The sequence below is a fragment of the Scyliorhinus canicula genome, chromosome 1 (assembly GCF_902713615.1).
Source record: "Scyliorhinus canicula chromosome 1, sScyCan1.1, whole genome shotgun sequence".
Taxonomy (NCBI): domain Eukaryota; kingdom Metazoa; phylum Chordata; class Chondrichthyes; order Carcharhiniformes; family Scyliorhinidae; genus Scyliorhinus; species Scyliorhinus canicula.
Window position 1 is genome coordinate 39,509,185 of NC_052146.1, and position 17,789 is coordinate 39,526,973.

Sequence of the window (17,789 nt, forward strand, 5' to 3'; positions counted from 1 at the left end):
TGTGGACTGTGGGACCGGAAGACGCAGCGAAAGCTGCTGTAGACATAGCGCTATCCTGGGAGAGTGCTGAATGCGGGCTCCAGGAGAATTTTGTTTGCTTGGGCTGGGGTCCACCTCTGGAGAGAGGTGTGCTTTTCATGCTCGAGGTCATGTATTTGGGTTACCGGGTAGAGAGTAGGGGCCTCGCTCTGGTGCAAGTCAAGGTACAGGCGATCCGTCAGGCACCCATCCCTAGTGACCTTGGTGAATTATTACGGGAAATCCATTCCCTGGATGGCTACATTGCTCAACCCGCTCCACCAACTATTGAAGGGACTGGGGCCCCTCGCACCAGAGGGCTTTCCAAGATGTAACACGGTGTCTCTTGCCAGACGAGCTACTGACTCATTTCGTCCAATCAAAACCGTTCGTCCTTACATGCGATGCCTCACCGAACGACGCCGAAGCGGTCCTGGCACACCGCATGCCTGATAGCTCAGAGCGGCCGATAGCCTTCGAGTCTCGCACATTTGCGGACACCGAATGGAACTGTGCTCAAGCATAAAAGGAAGGTTTGGCTGTTGTATTCGCGGAGCGAAAATTCCACCAATACATTTATGGACGCAGGATCCCGATATACATGGACCACAAGCACCGGCTGGCTGCTGTTTAACGAGGACCGAGTGATCCACCATTTGCGTCTGCCCAGGTCCAGCAATGGCCGTTGCTACTCGCTGCTTTACGAATACACCCTGGAGCATTGTTCTGGCTGCCTGACCCTCTCTACAAAACCGGCAGCACCCGATGCGGCTGCGGAGGTGATAGCCGCCCTCCACTTTTTAGACACTCTGCCAGTAACAGCAGCCCACATGAAAGTGTGGACCCAGACAGACCCAAATCATCACGGGTCCGGTATATGGTCCAATACAGGGGCCAGCAGAGGGCGCTGCTGGACGAACAGAAGGCCGATACCTCAAAGCTGTCAGAGATGAGCATCAAGGATGCCGTCCTTTTGTGGGGGATGTGAGTGGCCGGGGACGCGAGTGGCCGGGGACGCGAGTGGCCGTGCCCGAGCATGGTCGTGCGAATTTGTGAACGACCTCCACAACGTACACCTGACTCACAGCTATATTTGGTGGCCCGGATTAGACTCCGAGATCAAGAAGGTGGTCGCACAACTGCGTTCTGTGCTGGGAGCATCAAAATGCTTTGCGAGTAACCTCGATGCACTCCTGGGAGTGGCCTAGGAAACCATGGTCGCGAGTCCACTTAGACTTTGTTTGTCCCTCCCAGGGGGCCACACTCATCATATTAGTGGACATCCACTCTAAATGGCTAGAAGTATACCGGGTTCCCACTGCAACCATACGAGTCACCGTAGACAGGCGGAGGAATATCTTCAGCACGCTCGGTTTGCCCGAAGTCCTGGTATCTGACAACAGAATGGAATTCACCAGCCAGGAGTTTACATTGTTCATGGCTGCAAACGGCATCAGTCATGTACGTACTGCCCCATATCACTGGCCTCGAACGGGTTGGCCTAGCGAGCAGTCCAAACCTTTAAGTGAGCCCGCAGGATCCTGGGAGACACGGTTGGCGCGTTTTCTCTTCAGTTACTACACAGCGCCGCATGCCACGACCAGGATCGTGCCCACAGAATTACTCATGGGGCGACGACGTCGGACTCGCCTCAGTCTTGTTCTTCCCAACATGGGACATGGAATTGTCAGTGTTAAGACCGCTCTACGAGAGACTCACGTTGGGGCCCAAAGAGAAAGACGACGTGTTACGTATGGAATTTCGGGAGCCACATGGACCCCTGGCGTGGTCGTCCGCGCTAGAGGACCAATATCCTACATGGCCCGGATCCAGGGAAATGAAGCACACCGCTACCTGGAACACATGCGTCAACGGGATCAAGAGCCGCTGGGGTGAAATCCGGAGATCCCACTCAGGATCTGGGCGCCGTCCCCTCATGCTTACTATATCGAGGCCCCACTCACTATACCCGCCACCTGTTGGAAGTCAGGAATCTGGGGTAACCGCTGCGCCCATGGGTCTGCCCAGAAACAATGACAACAGTGATGCTGGAACCAACATGGACATCGGAATACCAGGCAACCACATACTGGCGCCAATATCACCGACAATCTCAACGGCCAAACACCGGCACTTTCATCATTCTTCACGGAAACGACAGTCGCCGATGCGCTACATGCCTCCCGGATGGGGGATTGGGGGATGCCGCCTCGGGGACCCCACCTGCTACCCAAGCGATAGAGGGATTCATTGCCAGATGACATGGACATTTCTCCAGACTGGTTTGGGGGGGGGGCAAAAGGGTTAGAACCTACATTGTGTCAGATTAACTCCTACACCTTGGAATACAAACTCCCCAGCTGAATAGGGGGCAGAGCTTCCTCCCAATTGGAGGAACCCCCACAGGTTATAAACCTCAACCTGGGAATAGGTCAGGAAGGTGGACCCTGAGGGGAGTAGATTAGAGAGTCATTATACCGTGGAGTAGTAGAATAAACCTTGTTGAATCCAGTCTAACTGGCTACATGTGGAGACCTTGCCTTTTGTCACAACACCTGCACTGTCAAGAGTACATGGCTATAGCCTCGCACTACATGACTGAACCTTAATGGCCTTTGAAGTGGAAGAAACCAAACTGGACTAGCCATATAAATATGTGGCTACAAGCGCATTCTGCAGCAAGTAACTCATCTCCTGACTCCCCAAAGCCTGACCACTATCTACGTGGCACAAGTCAGGAGTGTGACGGAATACCCTCCACTTGTCTGGATGAGTGAGGCTCTAACAACACTCAAGAAGCTTGACGTCATTCAGGACATAGCAGGTGGCACCTTGGGTGGCCGTTCATCCCACCTCCTTAAACACTCACTCCCGGCACCACCAACACACAGTAGCAGCATTGTGCACCATCCACAAAATGCAATGCAGCAACTCAGCAAGACTCTTTTGATAGCACCTTCCAAACGCATGACCACTACCATCCAGAAGGACCAAGGGCAGCAGACACATAGGACCTGCACGTTCCCCTCCAAGCCACAGTCATGGACCTCCATGGGAGTCCGCTTGCCACTGATGTCCTGCAGGGATCAATATTAGAATCACGGATCTATATTAATGAGGTGACTAAAGCGTTTGATCTGCAGGTTTGAGGATGATACAAAAGGTTATACAGGTGTTAGGATTGTGCAGGAGCCTAAACAAGAGTAAGGAGATTTATTTGTGTTAGCGTTATGGGCTTGTCTGCCAACGTTAAGCAGACCCAACAAGGGACACAACTGACACCTGTGGGCGAAGAAAAAGGCCTTGATATCCAGTTCATTATGGTGCTGGACTAGCTATTCAGAGGCTGTCAGTTCAAATCCCACAAGTTATCAAATTAGATTCTGGTCACCTGTGGGCCAACACCAAAAAACCATCAGAAGCTCTGTAGTACCATAAACATCCAACTCACGGAGCATCACTCCTATCGTCTTCCAGGTCAGACACAGATGCACAGGAAAGGTTTCTCTACTATGTCCCCAGTATTGCTTGAACCCCATAATATGACTAGAATCCACAACGCGACATGATATTTTCAACTTCCACACCACCTACAGTATTGTTCTGAATGAGGCCGTCAATTCAGTGCAAATTAGGGCTCGTTTCTCTATAGAAACTGGGTTGAAGCTGGCACAATTATTTCACACAGTGTCCTTATAACCAGCACGGTTTGAACCCACGTTTTTAAATGAATATCTTCATTTCAAAAATCTACTTTTTTAGGTCGGCACGGTAGCACAAGGGCGGCAAGGGTGCACAGTGGTTAGCACAGTTGCTTCACAGTTCCAGGGTCTCAGGTTCGATTCCCGGCTTGGGTTCACTGTCTGTGCGGAGTCTGTACGTTCTCCCCATAATTACGTGGGTTTAGTCCGGTGCTCCGGTTTCCTCCCACAGTCCAAAGAAGTGCTGGTTAGGTGGATTGGCCATGCTAAATTGCCCTCAGTGTCCAAAAAGGTTAGGTGGGGTTACTGGGTTACGGGGTAGGGTGGAGGTGTGGGCTTAAGTAGGGTGCTTTTTCCAAGTGGCGGTCCAGACTTGATGGGCCGAATCGCCTCCTTCTGCACTGTAAATTCTATGATCTATCCTGATACATGTGGTGTAACAAAGAGATCAAACTACAAATTTCTCTATTGGTTTAGTGATTTCATATTATCCCAATTAACTAATGCAATCTTCTCACTGTACTAAAAATATTTATGTGCAGTAAAACTGATTCGCTTCAGAGTGTGTTCAATCAGTGCTTTAATAGCTCAGCACATTTATTTTAATAAATCTATTGATACAGTAATTACCTTAAATTAATATATAAATACAGTTACTAATTAAACTGAAAGCTAAAGGGTAAACTTCACGGGAATTAACTTCCACACAAAGAGAGAACCCTTACAGATCATGCGCCCTATACACTTCTGTTCAGCCTAAAAACAAACCCATTGATCATTTGTCAGCAAGCAAATTTGCCTTAATAAGGCGATCTAAAAAAAAAATCAAGGCCATCATGTTAAGAAAACAGCACTTTTTAAAATAAGCACCAATAGGATTTGACAGCCACCTGAGGGCTCTGATCAGGGACACGTGCTTTGAGAGTCCTTTGCCCGCATCTTTAATGGTTCATAGTCAGGACTGCTCTTCGGGCGGGAAGGATACACATCTGGCTCCAATTTTAAAAAAAAGGGGAGACAAGGCCGAATCCAAGAACTAAAGATCCGTTTAGTTTGACTTAAGGAATAGGTAAGATTCCAGAAGGGATTATATGAGGTGTTTATCGTCACCTCGACAGAGGAGGAGTAAAAGACACCAAACATGGCTTCTGGAAAAGAAGGCCATGTCTTACAAAATTTGAAGATTTTTTAATCTATGTTAATGGATGAGGGCAGGGGAGTGGACATTATCTATCTGATAATGATATTTGATGAGGTGCCCCGTGGTCGTTTACTGCACGAGACAGAATATTGTGGAATTAGTGGAAAGCTGCTACAGCAGATACAATTTGCTCCAGCCCAAAGGCAGCAATACGTCAACGGCTATGAACCTCCGTGGGAGACTGGTTGCAAGTGATGTCCCCACAGGGGCCAATGTTAGAATCATTATTGCATACACAAAAAAAGGTGGATAAAGTGTTGGATGGAATGATCTGCAAGTTTAAGGATGATACGGAAAGTTGTGCAGGTGCTAGGATTGTGGAGCAGCCTAAATAAGAGCAAGCAGATCGAAATGTGTTAGCGTTATGGCTTTGTTTATCAACACTAAGCAGACGTACACCCAATAAGGAACACAACTAACACCTGTGGTCAAAGTAGAAGACTTTGGGATTATAGTTCCCTTTGGCACTACGACTGTCAGTTCAAATCCAACCAACAAAGTTGTGAAATTGAATTCTGATTGTTCAACACCAGAAAGTCATTAACATTTCTCCAGTACTATAAAAATCTAAATCTAACTGGTTTACTCATATTCATCATCCCTGCCCAGTCTGACTTGCTTAAGCCAGCATGTGTAAGAATGTAAAATGATATTTCAACAAATTCATCAGCAATGGCCAAGTATTTCATCAGAATAAAAATGATCACTGTGTTCCTAATGTCATGCGAGAGTACCTTTAAGAAATGGATGATTAAGCAATGTACCTTTAAGAAATGGAGCAGCTCATATTACTGAAGTGGTGTCAGAGTGTGGGTGGAGCTGGGTTTTTAGCTCAGCCATTTTGCCGTGTTTTGGTTGCAGTTTTGAGGAAAAGAGCTCGGGTGTGTCTGTATTTGCAGTAAGCTGGATCTGCTGTGATCTCTGCCATGAAAGACTATCTCTGAATCATTTGGGTGTTTTAACTCATAATAGTAATGGCTTTAACCTAATGTGTTCCTGTTTAAAGGTGTTAAGTCTTTTGGAGGTTTTAAGGAACATTTTGAGGGATTATTTAGTGCTGTATTATTTTTGGGGTTATCTTTGAAGTAAGGAGTGTTAAGGGATCCAATGTTTATTTAAAAAGGTTAAGTTGAATTCATAGAATAAACATTGTTTTGTGTTTAAAAACCCCTGTGTCCATAATTGTAATACCACACCTGGAGACCAAGCCGTGTGCTTCAAAAGCAACAATACATTAAAGGGAGAGGCTGGTTGAACTCCATGATACATTTTGGGGTTCTGAAAACTCCGCCCGCATAACAAATTCTAGCACTTTCCCTATTACTTATGTCAGGCTAACTGGCCTACAGTTTCCCATTTATTGTTTCTTGAATGGAAGGATTATGATTACTACCTCCCAATCCATGAGGATGTTCCTAGAATCTACGGAATTCTGAGAGACCAATGTATCTACTATCTCTTTAGCTGTCTCTCTTAAAAGCAGAGGATATGAAGTCCATGGAATGTCAGTTTTTAGTTCCATTAATTTCTCGAGACATATTTGTTTACTAATACATTGTAACCGTTCCAGTCTGGGAATCCAAAATCTAGAAACACCAGTTGTCTGGAATTTTCTTCGAGTCAGCTCATGCAACCCACAGACTCGCCATCCCACGATGCTGCAAGTAAACATGAAATAACGAATGTGATGGCCTGTATGCTTTTTCTAATGGTCCTGCTTCAATCATGCGCAGTATTATTCTAAATTAGAGCTTCCAGGATGGGGAGGAGTAATCGCTGCTGAGTAGATGTTTCGGCGGGAAGATGGCAAGGTGACAAAGAAAAGGTGACAAAGAAAAGTTGACCAATTAGGTAGGAATTAAAATTATTGACAGGCATTCTAATGTTGCTCTATAATCCAGAAAATTTTAAAATCCAGAAATGCCTTGGTCCCAAGCATTCTGGATTGGAGAGTTTAATATTCTGAAATTCCTAATTTTTCATAGACTTTTGCTTACTCACGACTTCAGGAATGTTCTTCAGGCTTATAAGGAGTTCTAACCCCCACGGCCAGTGGAATCTCCCGTGAGCCTCGTGGAGTACGAGCTCCCCCCCGCTGAGGGGCGGAAGTCCATCAGGGCTCATTAATTCCACAGGATAACACCCTGCCCAGGTAGGAGTCTGGGTCCCAGAATTCCCAGCTGGGAATTGGATTGTTGCTTGTATATACTTTTCCTAAACCAAGGGTTTTTTGACCTTCCTTTCCGGACTCTTCCTTGACTACCATATACTGTGAAGACAGATACAAAGCAGTTGTTTCATGTCCCTTATTTCCTCTTACAGCTTGTCCTGTTCCTGCCTCTATGGGACCCATGAGCTCTTGCTATTTTCTTCCTATTTGCACACCTATACACGCTCCTACAACCTGTTCTTATGTCTTTAGTTCAGAGGTTTCCAAACGGTTGGTCACAGTGTGGCCATGAGCTCCCTCCCCAAGGTGTCTGTAGAGTGTTCACTCTTGTGGTCAGCCTTGGCATCGACTCCGAGGTCCAGTGGGTGTGAGCTCTGAGGCCCAATTGCCATACAAAACAGATCCAACAAAATTGGAAGGGAAGATCATCCCCATCTGCTCTCCAATCCTCTCCCCCTCCCACAGTTTCCTCCTCCTTGATCTCACTTCCACACTACCCCCAACTCGCCAACTGCTCCACCTCCCAAACCCAGTTCTCTCACCCTCTGCCACCTCCCCCCATGGCTCTCATACCAATTTTCCAGTTTCAAAATGGGATCACAGTGAAAGAAATTTTGCGAAGTACTGCAAGTCTACTCCCTCATCCTTCAAATCCTCAGGCTTACCTCTTGTTTTGGAAATATTTTAAGCCTCTCCCTTTAATCTAATACTACCTTTAACTTCTCGTTTGCCATATTTGGGCCATTTTCCTGTGTGCTTTTTATTCCATAGCGGAAATAATATTGCGAATTAGTTCTTTAAATGTTTGCCATTGTCTGTTTACTGTCATATTGTTTCACCTGGTTTTCCAATCTACCGTGGCTAAATCACCCCTCATATATATGCAGTTTGCTCACCCAAATTTAAGACCTTAGTTTTGTACAAACTAAATCACTCTCAAGCTCAATATTAAATTATATCGTATTATGATCACTCTGACTCCTTTATTATTATTTTTTAACCCTTACTAATTGCACAATATTGGAACTAAAATAGCTTGTTCCCTATCTGGGTCTCGGACATGCTGATCTAGGAAACTATTGAATGCATTCCTTAAACTTGCCTTCTACACTATTACCACAAATTTGTTTTGTCCAAGCTACATGAAAGGCCCCCAGGACTTCTGTATTAGGTTAATTTTATGCACCTCTAATTTCCTGCTTTAAACTCTACTCAACTCTACAGCTATGTTTTGGTGGGAATGGTTTGTAGGGCTCCCTTTTGTTTTCTGCCCCTTATTTTTACTTTCCTTCATCCAAACGGATTCTATGAGCAGGAGTTTCTGTCCCCCGAGGCGTGATTTCCGGCTGTATAGGCGGCTAGCCATTGCCTGCCGGCGGGATTTTCTGGTCCCGTCGATGTCGACAGCGTTTTGCGTAGCTTGCCTGTCCCGCCGCCAGGGAACCCATCGTGGGGGAGGGGCCGCCTTCAACGGGACTGGAAGATAACACCCGCAGCAAAGGCCAAAAAATCCCGTCCGACTCCTAGATTTTCTGAGCTAAGATTCCTCGCTCTCCTATCATTATTCCATCCTGCATTTTCAAGAATCCCCCTCCTCCAAAATAATGAAGCAATCTCCTGACTTATGCATATTTACAGAATCAATTCCATCAGTCAACAGTTGACAGACCCCCATCACAACTGTAGTGCATATCCTGTCCCATTGGCAAGGCAAACCTGCCTGGGTGCTGGTTGGATAGTGATACACAGTTGATGAGGGGGAGATCTCTGTACGCCTTGAGGTTTCATGGCTATTCTGCAGTAGTGAAAAAGTTCCTGTGCTCATATAATTTCAATGGACAAATAGTGGGGAACCTCCATTGCAACGCTTGCTGTAGACTTCCATCTGAGGTTTCAAATGAAATGAAAATCGCTTATTGTCACGAGTAGGCTTCAATGAAGTTACTGTGCAAAGCCCCTTGTCGCCACATTCCGGCGCCTGTCCGGGGAGGCTGGTACGGGAATCGAACCGTGCTGCTGGCCTGCTTGGTCTGCTTTAAAAGCCAGCGATTTAGCCTTGTGAGCTAAACCAGCCCTGATTGGCTCCACTGTCTAAATAACTATCTGACCTCAGACCTATACAAATGAGGCTAACTTCCTTCATGTAGCATAAAGGAGAACAAGAAACAGCCTTCGAAAATTTAGAGAACCAAATTATTTTTTTCCCCCCCAATTAAGGGGCAATTTAGCGTGGCCAATCCACTACCCTGCGCATCTTTGGGTTGTGGGGGTGAGACCCACACAGACACGGGGAGAATGTGCAAACTCCACACACACATTGCCCCAGGACCAGGATCGAACCTGGGTCCTCAGCGCTGTAGGCTGCAGTGCCACCCCACGATCAATATATTTATTTTTTAATCCCGAGATCGGGTATTTCCACATCAATCATCAGATTTTCTTTGACTGGTATCTCCACATCAATTGTCAGATTGTTTTTTGAAAATATAGGAATGTCTCATAGCCAAGGCCTCGCTCTATATTTTTATGAAATCCGGCATCAATCTTCAACCTGTTGACTTTATTTTACTTTTATTCTGGATTCATGTGAAACAGTACATTCTCATGATCTTTGTGGTCTTTGTCCTAAGTCTATCTTTTCCTTCTTCCGCTTTTATTGTATGAGTATATCGGGAGCTACGTAGTGACAACACCACTCCTGTGGTTTGAGTGTGTAAAATAAACTAACCCTCTGATTCTACCCTCTCTCGGGTTTGTGTGGAGGTGTTAATAGACATTAGAACATACCTAAAGTGAGGGGTTGGGGAAAAATACGGCACAATTGTAAAGGGGGAAATCAAAATCAAAACACCTTTCTGTTGATGGATGGGTGGCAAGAGGGTAAATCAGAGCTGTTTGAATTAAATCCCCCTCCTGTCCATTACAGAAACTACTCGTGTACAAGTGCTTTTTACAGCTGAAAATCCAATAAACAGTTCATTCCTTGAAAGGTTTCAATGTAACCAGCTTGTTATTCCTCTGAAGTTTACCATTTACCTTCACAGTTGAGCAGTTCAGATTGTTTCTTGCAGTGTCTGAAGAAATCCTTCCCTATTCGACTCTCTGGTTCATTACGTTGGAGCTGGAGCAGTTTCTCCTCCAGGTTACGAGCTGCTTCGAGAGAAGGGGCAGGATCTGCAAAGTGTTACCATAGGAAGATCCTTAGAGAATATATTCAACACTCTAAACAATATTTAAGTGACTGCATGATATAAAAAAAAAATCAGGATGGAAACAAATGGGAGTCCCCAGTAAAAACAAGGTAAACCTTTTGAAAGACATTTGAAAGTGCCAAATTTTACAAATGTACTTTAACGTCAACCAGTATTTCAGCTGTATGCAAGAAGTGGTGTAGTTGATCAACCCCAGCAGGATGTCTTTTACTTGTCCGTCTCTCTCATCTGAGTTTTCCAATATTCAAACGCGCGCCCCCCCCCCCCCCCCCCCCCCCCCTCCTCCTCCTCCTCAACTCCCTTAGTCTCTCACAGATTAAGGCCAGGTCAATGTAAACTTAGGAAATCTTTTTTTCAATTTCATACTGATGTCTAGGGTGACTTGTTTCTCACTGGGTCGTCTTGGCCAGCACCAATCTCACTGAGCCCGTGTAAATGCACAACTGTGACACAATGCAAGCTGCTCAAAATGTCATGACTGGCCTGCACACACTTCCCTACACACACACACACACACACACACACACACATCCCGACACGCACACACACACCCCATCACACACACCCCCCAACACACACACACACCCCAACAGACACACACACCCCAACAGACACACACACCCCCGACACACACACACACACTCGACACACGCACACTCACCCCGACACACGCACACTCACCCCGACACACGCACACTCACCCCGACACACGCACACTCACCCCGACACACGCACACTCACCCCGACACGCACACTCACCCCGACACACGCACACTCACCCCGACACACGCACACTCACCCCGACACACGCACACTCACCCCGACACACGCACACTCACCCCGACACACGCACACACATCTCGACATACGCACACTCACCCCGACACACGCACACTCACCCCGACACACGCACACTCACCCCGACACACGCACACTCACCCCGACACACGCACACTCACCCCGACACACGCACACTCACCCCGACACACGCACACTCACCCCGACACACGCACACTCACCCCGACACACGCACACTCAACCCGACACACGCACACTCACCCCGACACACGCAAACTCACCCCGACACACACCTCCTTTGTACGATCAACAAATCTTTAAGTGGCTCCTTTATAGTTCACCCTCCAGAAAACCACACTAAAACAGAAAAGCAGCTTCAGGGTATATGTGAATGTAAACATTGGGCCAGAGTGGCAAGGTAATTCTGAGGCACCTTCATTTTCCTGAAACACCACCAGAAACTCACGCACTCAGCCTGTTCAATTATATTTTTAAATAATTTGTTTTCCATTCTACAGCAAGAGGGCATATGTGAAACAGGTATAGAACCATTGGGGCGGTTTCTACTAACTCTCTGGAACACAGACAAATACATTCTGTTTTTTTAAAAGGGATCGTAGAAAACAAAGTTCTACAATGTTAGCAATGTTGTTATGATCAAGAAACAAAAGGTGGCCAATGTTTAATGAAGGAACAAATGCCACTGTGCGCACCATGCTAATGAAAGCACACTGGCATACTCACAATCCACCCATATCTATCTGAACATTTACCACAACTTCCTCAGCACACATGAGCTGATCTAACTCGACTTCTATTTTATGTTGAACCAGTATGAACAGAAAATGCAACAAAAAAACCCTACACAATATCAATGAAAAGGTGGTTTGCCCATGTGCTAATCCCCCTCTCCTTGAAGGCTGAGATCTTCCTTATGCCCAGCTAAAGTCTGGTGCCGCAGTTTAAAATATTTTCCTTTTGGGATGAAGAGGCTCCTAACCACTTGAAATAAGTTTGAACGAACATTCCATCCTCCGTCAAGTTTAGTTTTGGGTGGAATTGACTGAATTAAAATAATTTTATTCATAAAATGATTTCAAATGGATTGAAGAATGCATCTTTATCTTCAAGGGCACCCTCCATATTGTGGTCAAATCCAATTAACAGCCATAATTACTTAGTGGGCAGCACGGTATCACAAGTGGATAGCACTGTAGCTTCGCAGCGCTAGGGTCCCAGGTTCGATTCCCTGCTGGGTCACTGTCTGTGCGGAGTCTGCACGTTCTCCCCGTGTCTGTGTGGGTTTCCTGCGGCTGCTCCGGTTTCCTCCCATAGTCCAAAAACGTGCAGGTTAGGTGGATTGGCCATGATAAATTGCCCTTTGTGTCCAAAAAGGTTGCCATGATGTGGAGATGCCGGCGTTGGACTGGGGTGAGCACAGTAAGAAGTCTTACAACACCAGGTTAAAGTCCAACATGTTTGTTTCAAACACTAGCTTTTGGAGCACTGCTCCTTCCTCAGGTGAATGAAGAGGCATGTTCCAGAAACATATATATAGGCAAATTCAAAGATGCCAGACAATGCTTAGAATGCGAGCATTTGCAAGTAATTGAGTATTTACAGATCCAGAGATAGGGGTAACTCCAGATTAAAGAGGTGTGAATTGTCTCAAGCCAGGACAGTTGGTAGGATTTCACAAGCCCAGGCCAGATGGTGGGGGATGAATGTTATGCGACGTGAATCCCAGGTCCCGGTTGAGGCCGTACTCATGTGTGCGGAACTTGGCTATAAGTTTCTGCTCGGCGATTCTGCATTGTCACGTGTCCTGAAGGCCGCCTTGGAGAACGCTTACCCAGAGATCAGATCCTGAATGCCCTTGACTGCTGAAGTGTTCCCCGACCGGAAGGGAACATTCCTGCCTGGCGATTGTCGCGCGATGTCCGTTCATTCGTTGTCACAGCGTCTGCATGGTCTCACCAATGTACCACACTTCGGGACATCCTTTCCAAAAAGGTTAGGAGGGATTATTGGGTTACGGGGATAGGGTAGAAGTGAGGGCTTAAGTGGGTCGGTGCAGACTCGATGGACCGAATGGCCTCCTTCTGCATTGTATGTTCTAAAGCTGCAGAATTGATAAGATGCTGAAGGCCAGAATGGGAAATCTATGCACAAGCACATATCGGTGTCTAATTCGCACATCTGCAAATGTTCCTTTGGGAACAGAGTGAACAGAAATTGCACTAAGGCTTTAGATCTCAGCACTTACATATTTTCTATTGATTATTCAGATCCAGGTATGGAACAAAACACTATTATCCTATATTTGGTAAAAAGAAAATCACTATCTGTGGACCTCTGTGTTCTCGTACAGATTTTCTAATCAAAGTCTCTGCAAAAATATGTAATGTTCTCCTTATGCACGGACGGCGATGTCTTTGTAGTTGAAATGACCAGAGAACAAACGGCTTTATAAATGAATTATGATTCCAGTTGGATACTATGGCTGAATACAAATAACTATGATTAACTAGTATTAATTACTATTGACTAAGGAGCTACTCGATATGCGACTGGATGCTATGCCTGCTATCCACGTTCTGCCTCACATGTGTCTGTGTTCCAGTAACGTTCTCCTGTCGCTACCCCACCTGTGGTCGGATGCTAGGATTGCAATCTATATACACAGGCACTAATGTTCATATACAGTTTGGTTATTGTACCCTATACACAGATGATAGTTCACATCTCATCACATAATATGGTCTTGGTTGACAGAATGTCACATAGATCAGCAAGGTTAGGGAGTGTACAAGAAAGCACAGTGCAGTAGAAAACCCAAATGAAGCTGTAGAAATACTCTAAATAATTCTCAGTCAAACCTAATACAATAGGATTATAAAGCAATTTGAAAAAGCTTGTCTATAGATATGTCTTAACTTTAATTAGTGCAATGGTGGCTGAGGCAGCAAACGTTTTGTATCGTAAACCGGGTGTGAAAAAAGTTAAAAACGCAGGTTAAGGTTTTGAAATCGTGCACATTTTTTTCAAGCTGTCCAATCATTTGGCGTGCGCCCCTATTAATTAGCTTTGGCTTCAGACGTTCTACAGCTGTGCAGAGTCTGGACAGCGCTGCTGACTGGTTCATTGTCAGACGCACATATTTGTGTCCCATGCACTCATTTTAATTACAAGTTGAACAGGTTCCTAATCAGATGCAACAAACCTTATTCAGAGATGAAAAATTCCAATCAATTGTGGATGGTCAGGGGTGAGGAATTTCATAAAATTATATTCATGGTCAAGCATATCTCCCCCTTGAAAATAATCTTTTCAAATTGCCATTAATCTGCGACCTGATGTTTTCCATTGACTTGCAAAAAAATAAAAAAGGTCTTCTTTCTCGGAATTAGAAATTTGTTTTCAAAATAGATTTTGTACCTGAACACCTCATATAATGTGCGAAATAAAGCCGCAGTGCTACCTTGAACTTTGAATAAAAAGATTTTCCGCGAGGTAGTCAATTTTCACATTTTAAATACACAGAACATTTAAATTGCTTCATTGCACCACAGTGCTACACATTATGTTGTGTAATTATTTAGAGGACTCTGGTGCCTTTGTTTAATTAAAATGTTCAGTCGTTTGGTAGCACACAACTTGAGTGTTGCTGAGAAACTAGACATGCTGTCAAAGCTTTTCCTCATGCACTCATCAGGGCATTCACAAGAACTACATGCATTCTCTACGTCAGTGCCTCTATCAATCAAAGTCCACCAATCAGCACTGTCTTCTCATGCAATATAAATTGTTCTTCCCTTTACTGTTGGAATACTTGTGAACTGTCCTGATTAGTGCAAGACGTAAAGATTCAACAGCAGACCTCTCTACCAGCCATTAAAAAATAATGGCAAAATCACATCTTTGTTTTTAAGATATCAAGCCCGACATTTTGTTTTAACTTCCAAATGGATGACTATGAGATCATTCCTCTCCAAAGTAGGCTTTTTTCATTCCCATTTAATTCCTGGGAAGTACAGATTGGTGCCACAACAGTAAACGTGGTTAAAATCCAGAGGTCACTTTTTTTTCTTTCTACGCCACTATTGCTTTACACAAAAGTTGCAGCTTTTCTCACTTAAAGAAATCAGAGTTTTTAAAGTCTTATCCCAGGGCAAATTATAGTTGGAATGCGACTGGGATCTTTGGTTCCCGACTTTCCCTCTGCATCAGAGGCTCGTGGTTAATTGCTCAGCAAGTTGGAGATAAATCGTAATAGCACACTTGAAAATTTAATCTGAAAATAAAAGCAATTATATGACAGATTTAAATACCCCCTCGCCAACTCCTCCACCCATTTTGTGCCAATGGAACAGGCAGGGTTTGGGGAAAGGGGCGTTTGTTACATGCTCTTCCCAGCACATTTCCCCCTCGGAGTATCTTCATTTTTGAGCACAGGGGAGCTAGGCAGGCAAGGACCTACTTTCATCTAGGAATATTGCTGCCAGTGAAGTCTCTGGGGCTCTGATGGTATTTACATTTTGGGATGCAGGGGGGCTTACATGGGGCCAACCTCGGCAACCTAACAATGGTATGAGTTGCCGAACAGCCAGAGAAATCCTTATGGGCCACAATGAGTAACAGTGCTCAATTCAAGTGGCACAGGGTCCTTGCCAACACCAACCTTGCCTCTCGCTCCCAGTGCCAGTCGTCCCAAATCCCCCCACTCCGCAACGCTAATTTTAATTCAGAGACCATTCTTTTGTGTCCCTAGGTCCCCAGCCTTATATTTGCTCCCTGCCTGCCTGTCCTGATGTTACTCCATTGTTTCTTTGGCAGGAGTACACCACGGTTTACTCCAATGTGGCCTGGGAAATAAGATGGCTCAGGCCTGACACAAAGCTGCCCTGGCGGTTCCCCTCTGGCTTCTACCCCACCCAGTCCGGACATATTCTCCTCCCCTGTTAAACTAACCCCTGGAACTCCAATCTGGCACAAGAAAATAATTTATTTTGCAGAGATCAAAAAAAAAAGAGGCCAGAAAATTGATTCATAATAATAATAAATCTTTAGATGATAAGAGATAGGAGCAGGAGGCCAATCAGCCCACTGCGTGTGCTACACCATTCAGTAAGTTCATGACTGATCTGACTGTGGCCTTAACTCCACTTTCTTGCCTGACTCCATTATCCTCGATTCCCTTCTCAATCAGAAATCTATCTAACTTAGCCTTGAATATATTCAATGACTCATCCCCGCCACTCTCTTGGGAAGAGAATTCTCATCGTAGAGAAAAAATTCTCCTCGCTTTTAGACTTAAATGGGAGACCCCATATTTTTAAGCTCAGCCCCTCATTCTAGATTCCCCCCACAAGTGAAAATGTCCTCTCAGCATCTACCCTGTCAAGCCCCCTCAGAACCTTATATGTCTCAATAAGGTCACCTCTCATTCTTCCAAATACCAATGAGTATAGGACCAATCTGCTCAACCTTTCCTCATAAGCCAACTCCTTCATCCCAGGAATCAGCTGAGCAAACCTCCTCTGAACTTCTTCCATTGCAAGTCTATCCCTCTTGAAGCAAGGAGGCCAAAACTGTACACTGTACTACAGGAGTGGTCTCACCTTGCCTGTGCAACTGTAGCAAGACTTCGCTAATTTTATATGCCACCCGCGTTGCAATAAAGACCAACATTACATTTGTCTTCATAATCATTTGTTGTACTTGCATGTTAACCTTTTGTGATTCATGTACAAGGACACCGAGATCCCTCTGCACTGCACTATTCTGCCATCTATCTATTTGAATAATTACTTTTCTATTTCCTGCCAAAATTGACAACCTCACTTTTGCTCACATTATACTTTGCATGCCAAATTTTGGCTCAGGTCACTTAGCGTTTTAATATCCTTTTAATCTGTGGCGTTCGCAGGATTAACTTAAGGAGACCATGGAGGTTCAACATAAACAATGAGTTTTATTCTGGAGATGTTAACACTACAGGCTGCGATGTCACGCTGCCAAATTACCCGCGCAAACGGCTCATGACATCATCTCCGATGATTTCATGCAAACATTCTCTTAAAGTGCCCTTGTTTAGCTGCAAGGCTTCTGGTAAGAAATCACTCTAAATATATGATATGTCCTCCTCCTTTAAATCAAACGTTTCCCAACACATTAAATTGTATACCGCGATCAATCAATTAAAAACAGTCATCACATCAGATGTTTTGGAGACTGCTGCTCTCTGAATGGTCGCCAGTGAACCTCAGGCATCTGGTTCTTTGTACTTGCTGTAATCTCTGGTGTCTTTGTCTTGGTCTTATGATCTGAGGTTGAATCGGTGTTTGATTGGCAATTGAGCTGCTGTTTTGCCCAATCGGTTCTGTTAAGTGTGTCAGGTTTTCAGGAAGGTCCAGGCTGTCTCTCAGCACAGCTGGATTTGGACCCTCTCGGCACATCTGGATTTGGACCCTCTGTCGTTTCTGCCTCTGGTGGATTGGTCCTTGTCACCAAAGGATGATCTGCGTGCCTCCCCAGATGAAATTGTCTCGGGTTTGGATGGTGTCGGAGTCTGGTCCAATCTGTGCTATGACGGTGGCAGGAGCCAGTTTTCCACCTGGAGTATAGTTTCTTGCCAGAACTTCTTTTTCTTGGCGAAAAACACAACGGTTTGTTTGCTTTTCCCACCC

At 45.2% G+C, this 17,789-nt stretch overlaps 1 protein-coding gene across 7 annotated transcripts in view; it reads right to left on the reverse strand.

Annotated features, from left to right (window-relative positions):
- The window catches only part of cux2b (cut-like homeobox 2b), a 438,718-nt gene that overhangs the window by 105,422 nt on the left and 315,507 nt on the right, over positions 1 to 17,789 (reverse strand). For all 7 annotated transcript variants that reach the window (XM_038787705.1, XM_038787654.1, XM_038787739.1 and 4 more), the window contains one exon: positions 10,127 to 10,264. In XM_038787705.1, the coding sequence (XP_038643633.1) occupies positions 10,127 to 10,264 (138 nt within the window). The remainder of the gene's footprint in view (positions 1 to 10,126; positions 10,265 to 17,789) is intronic.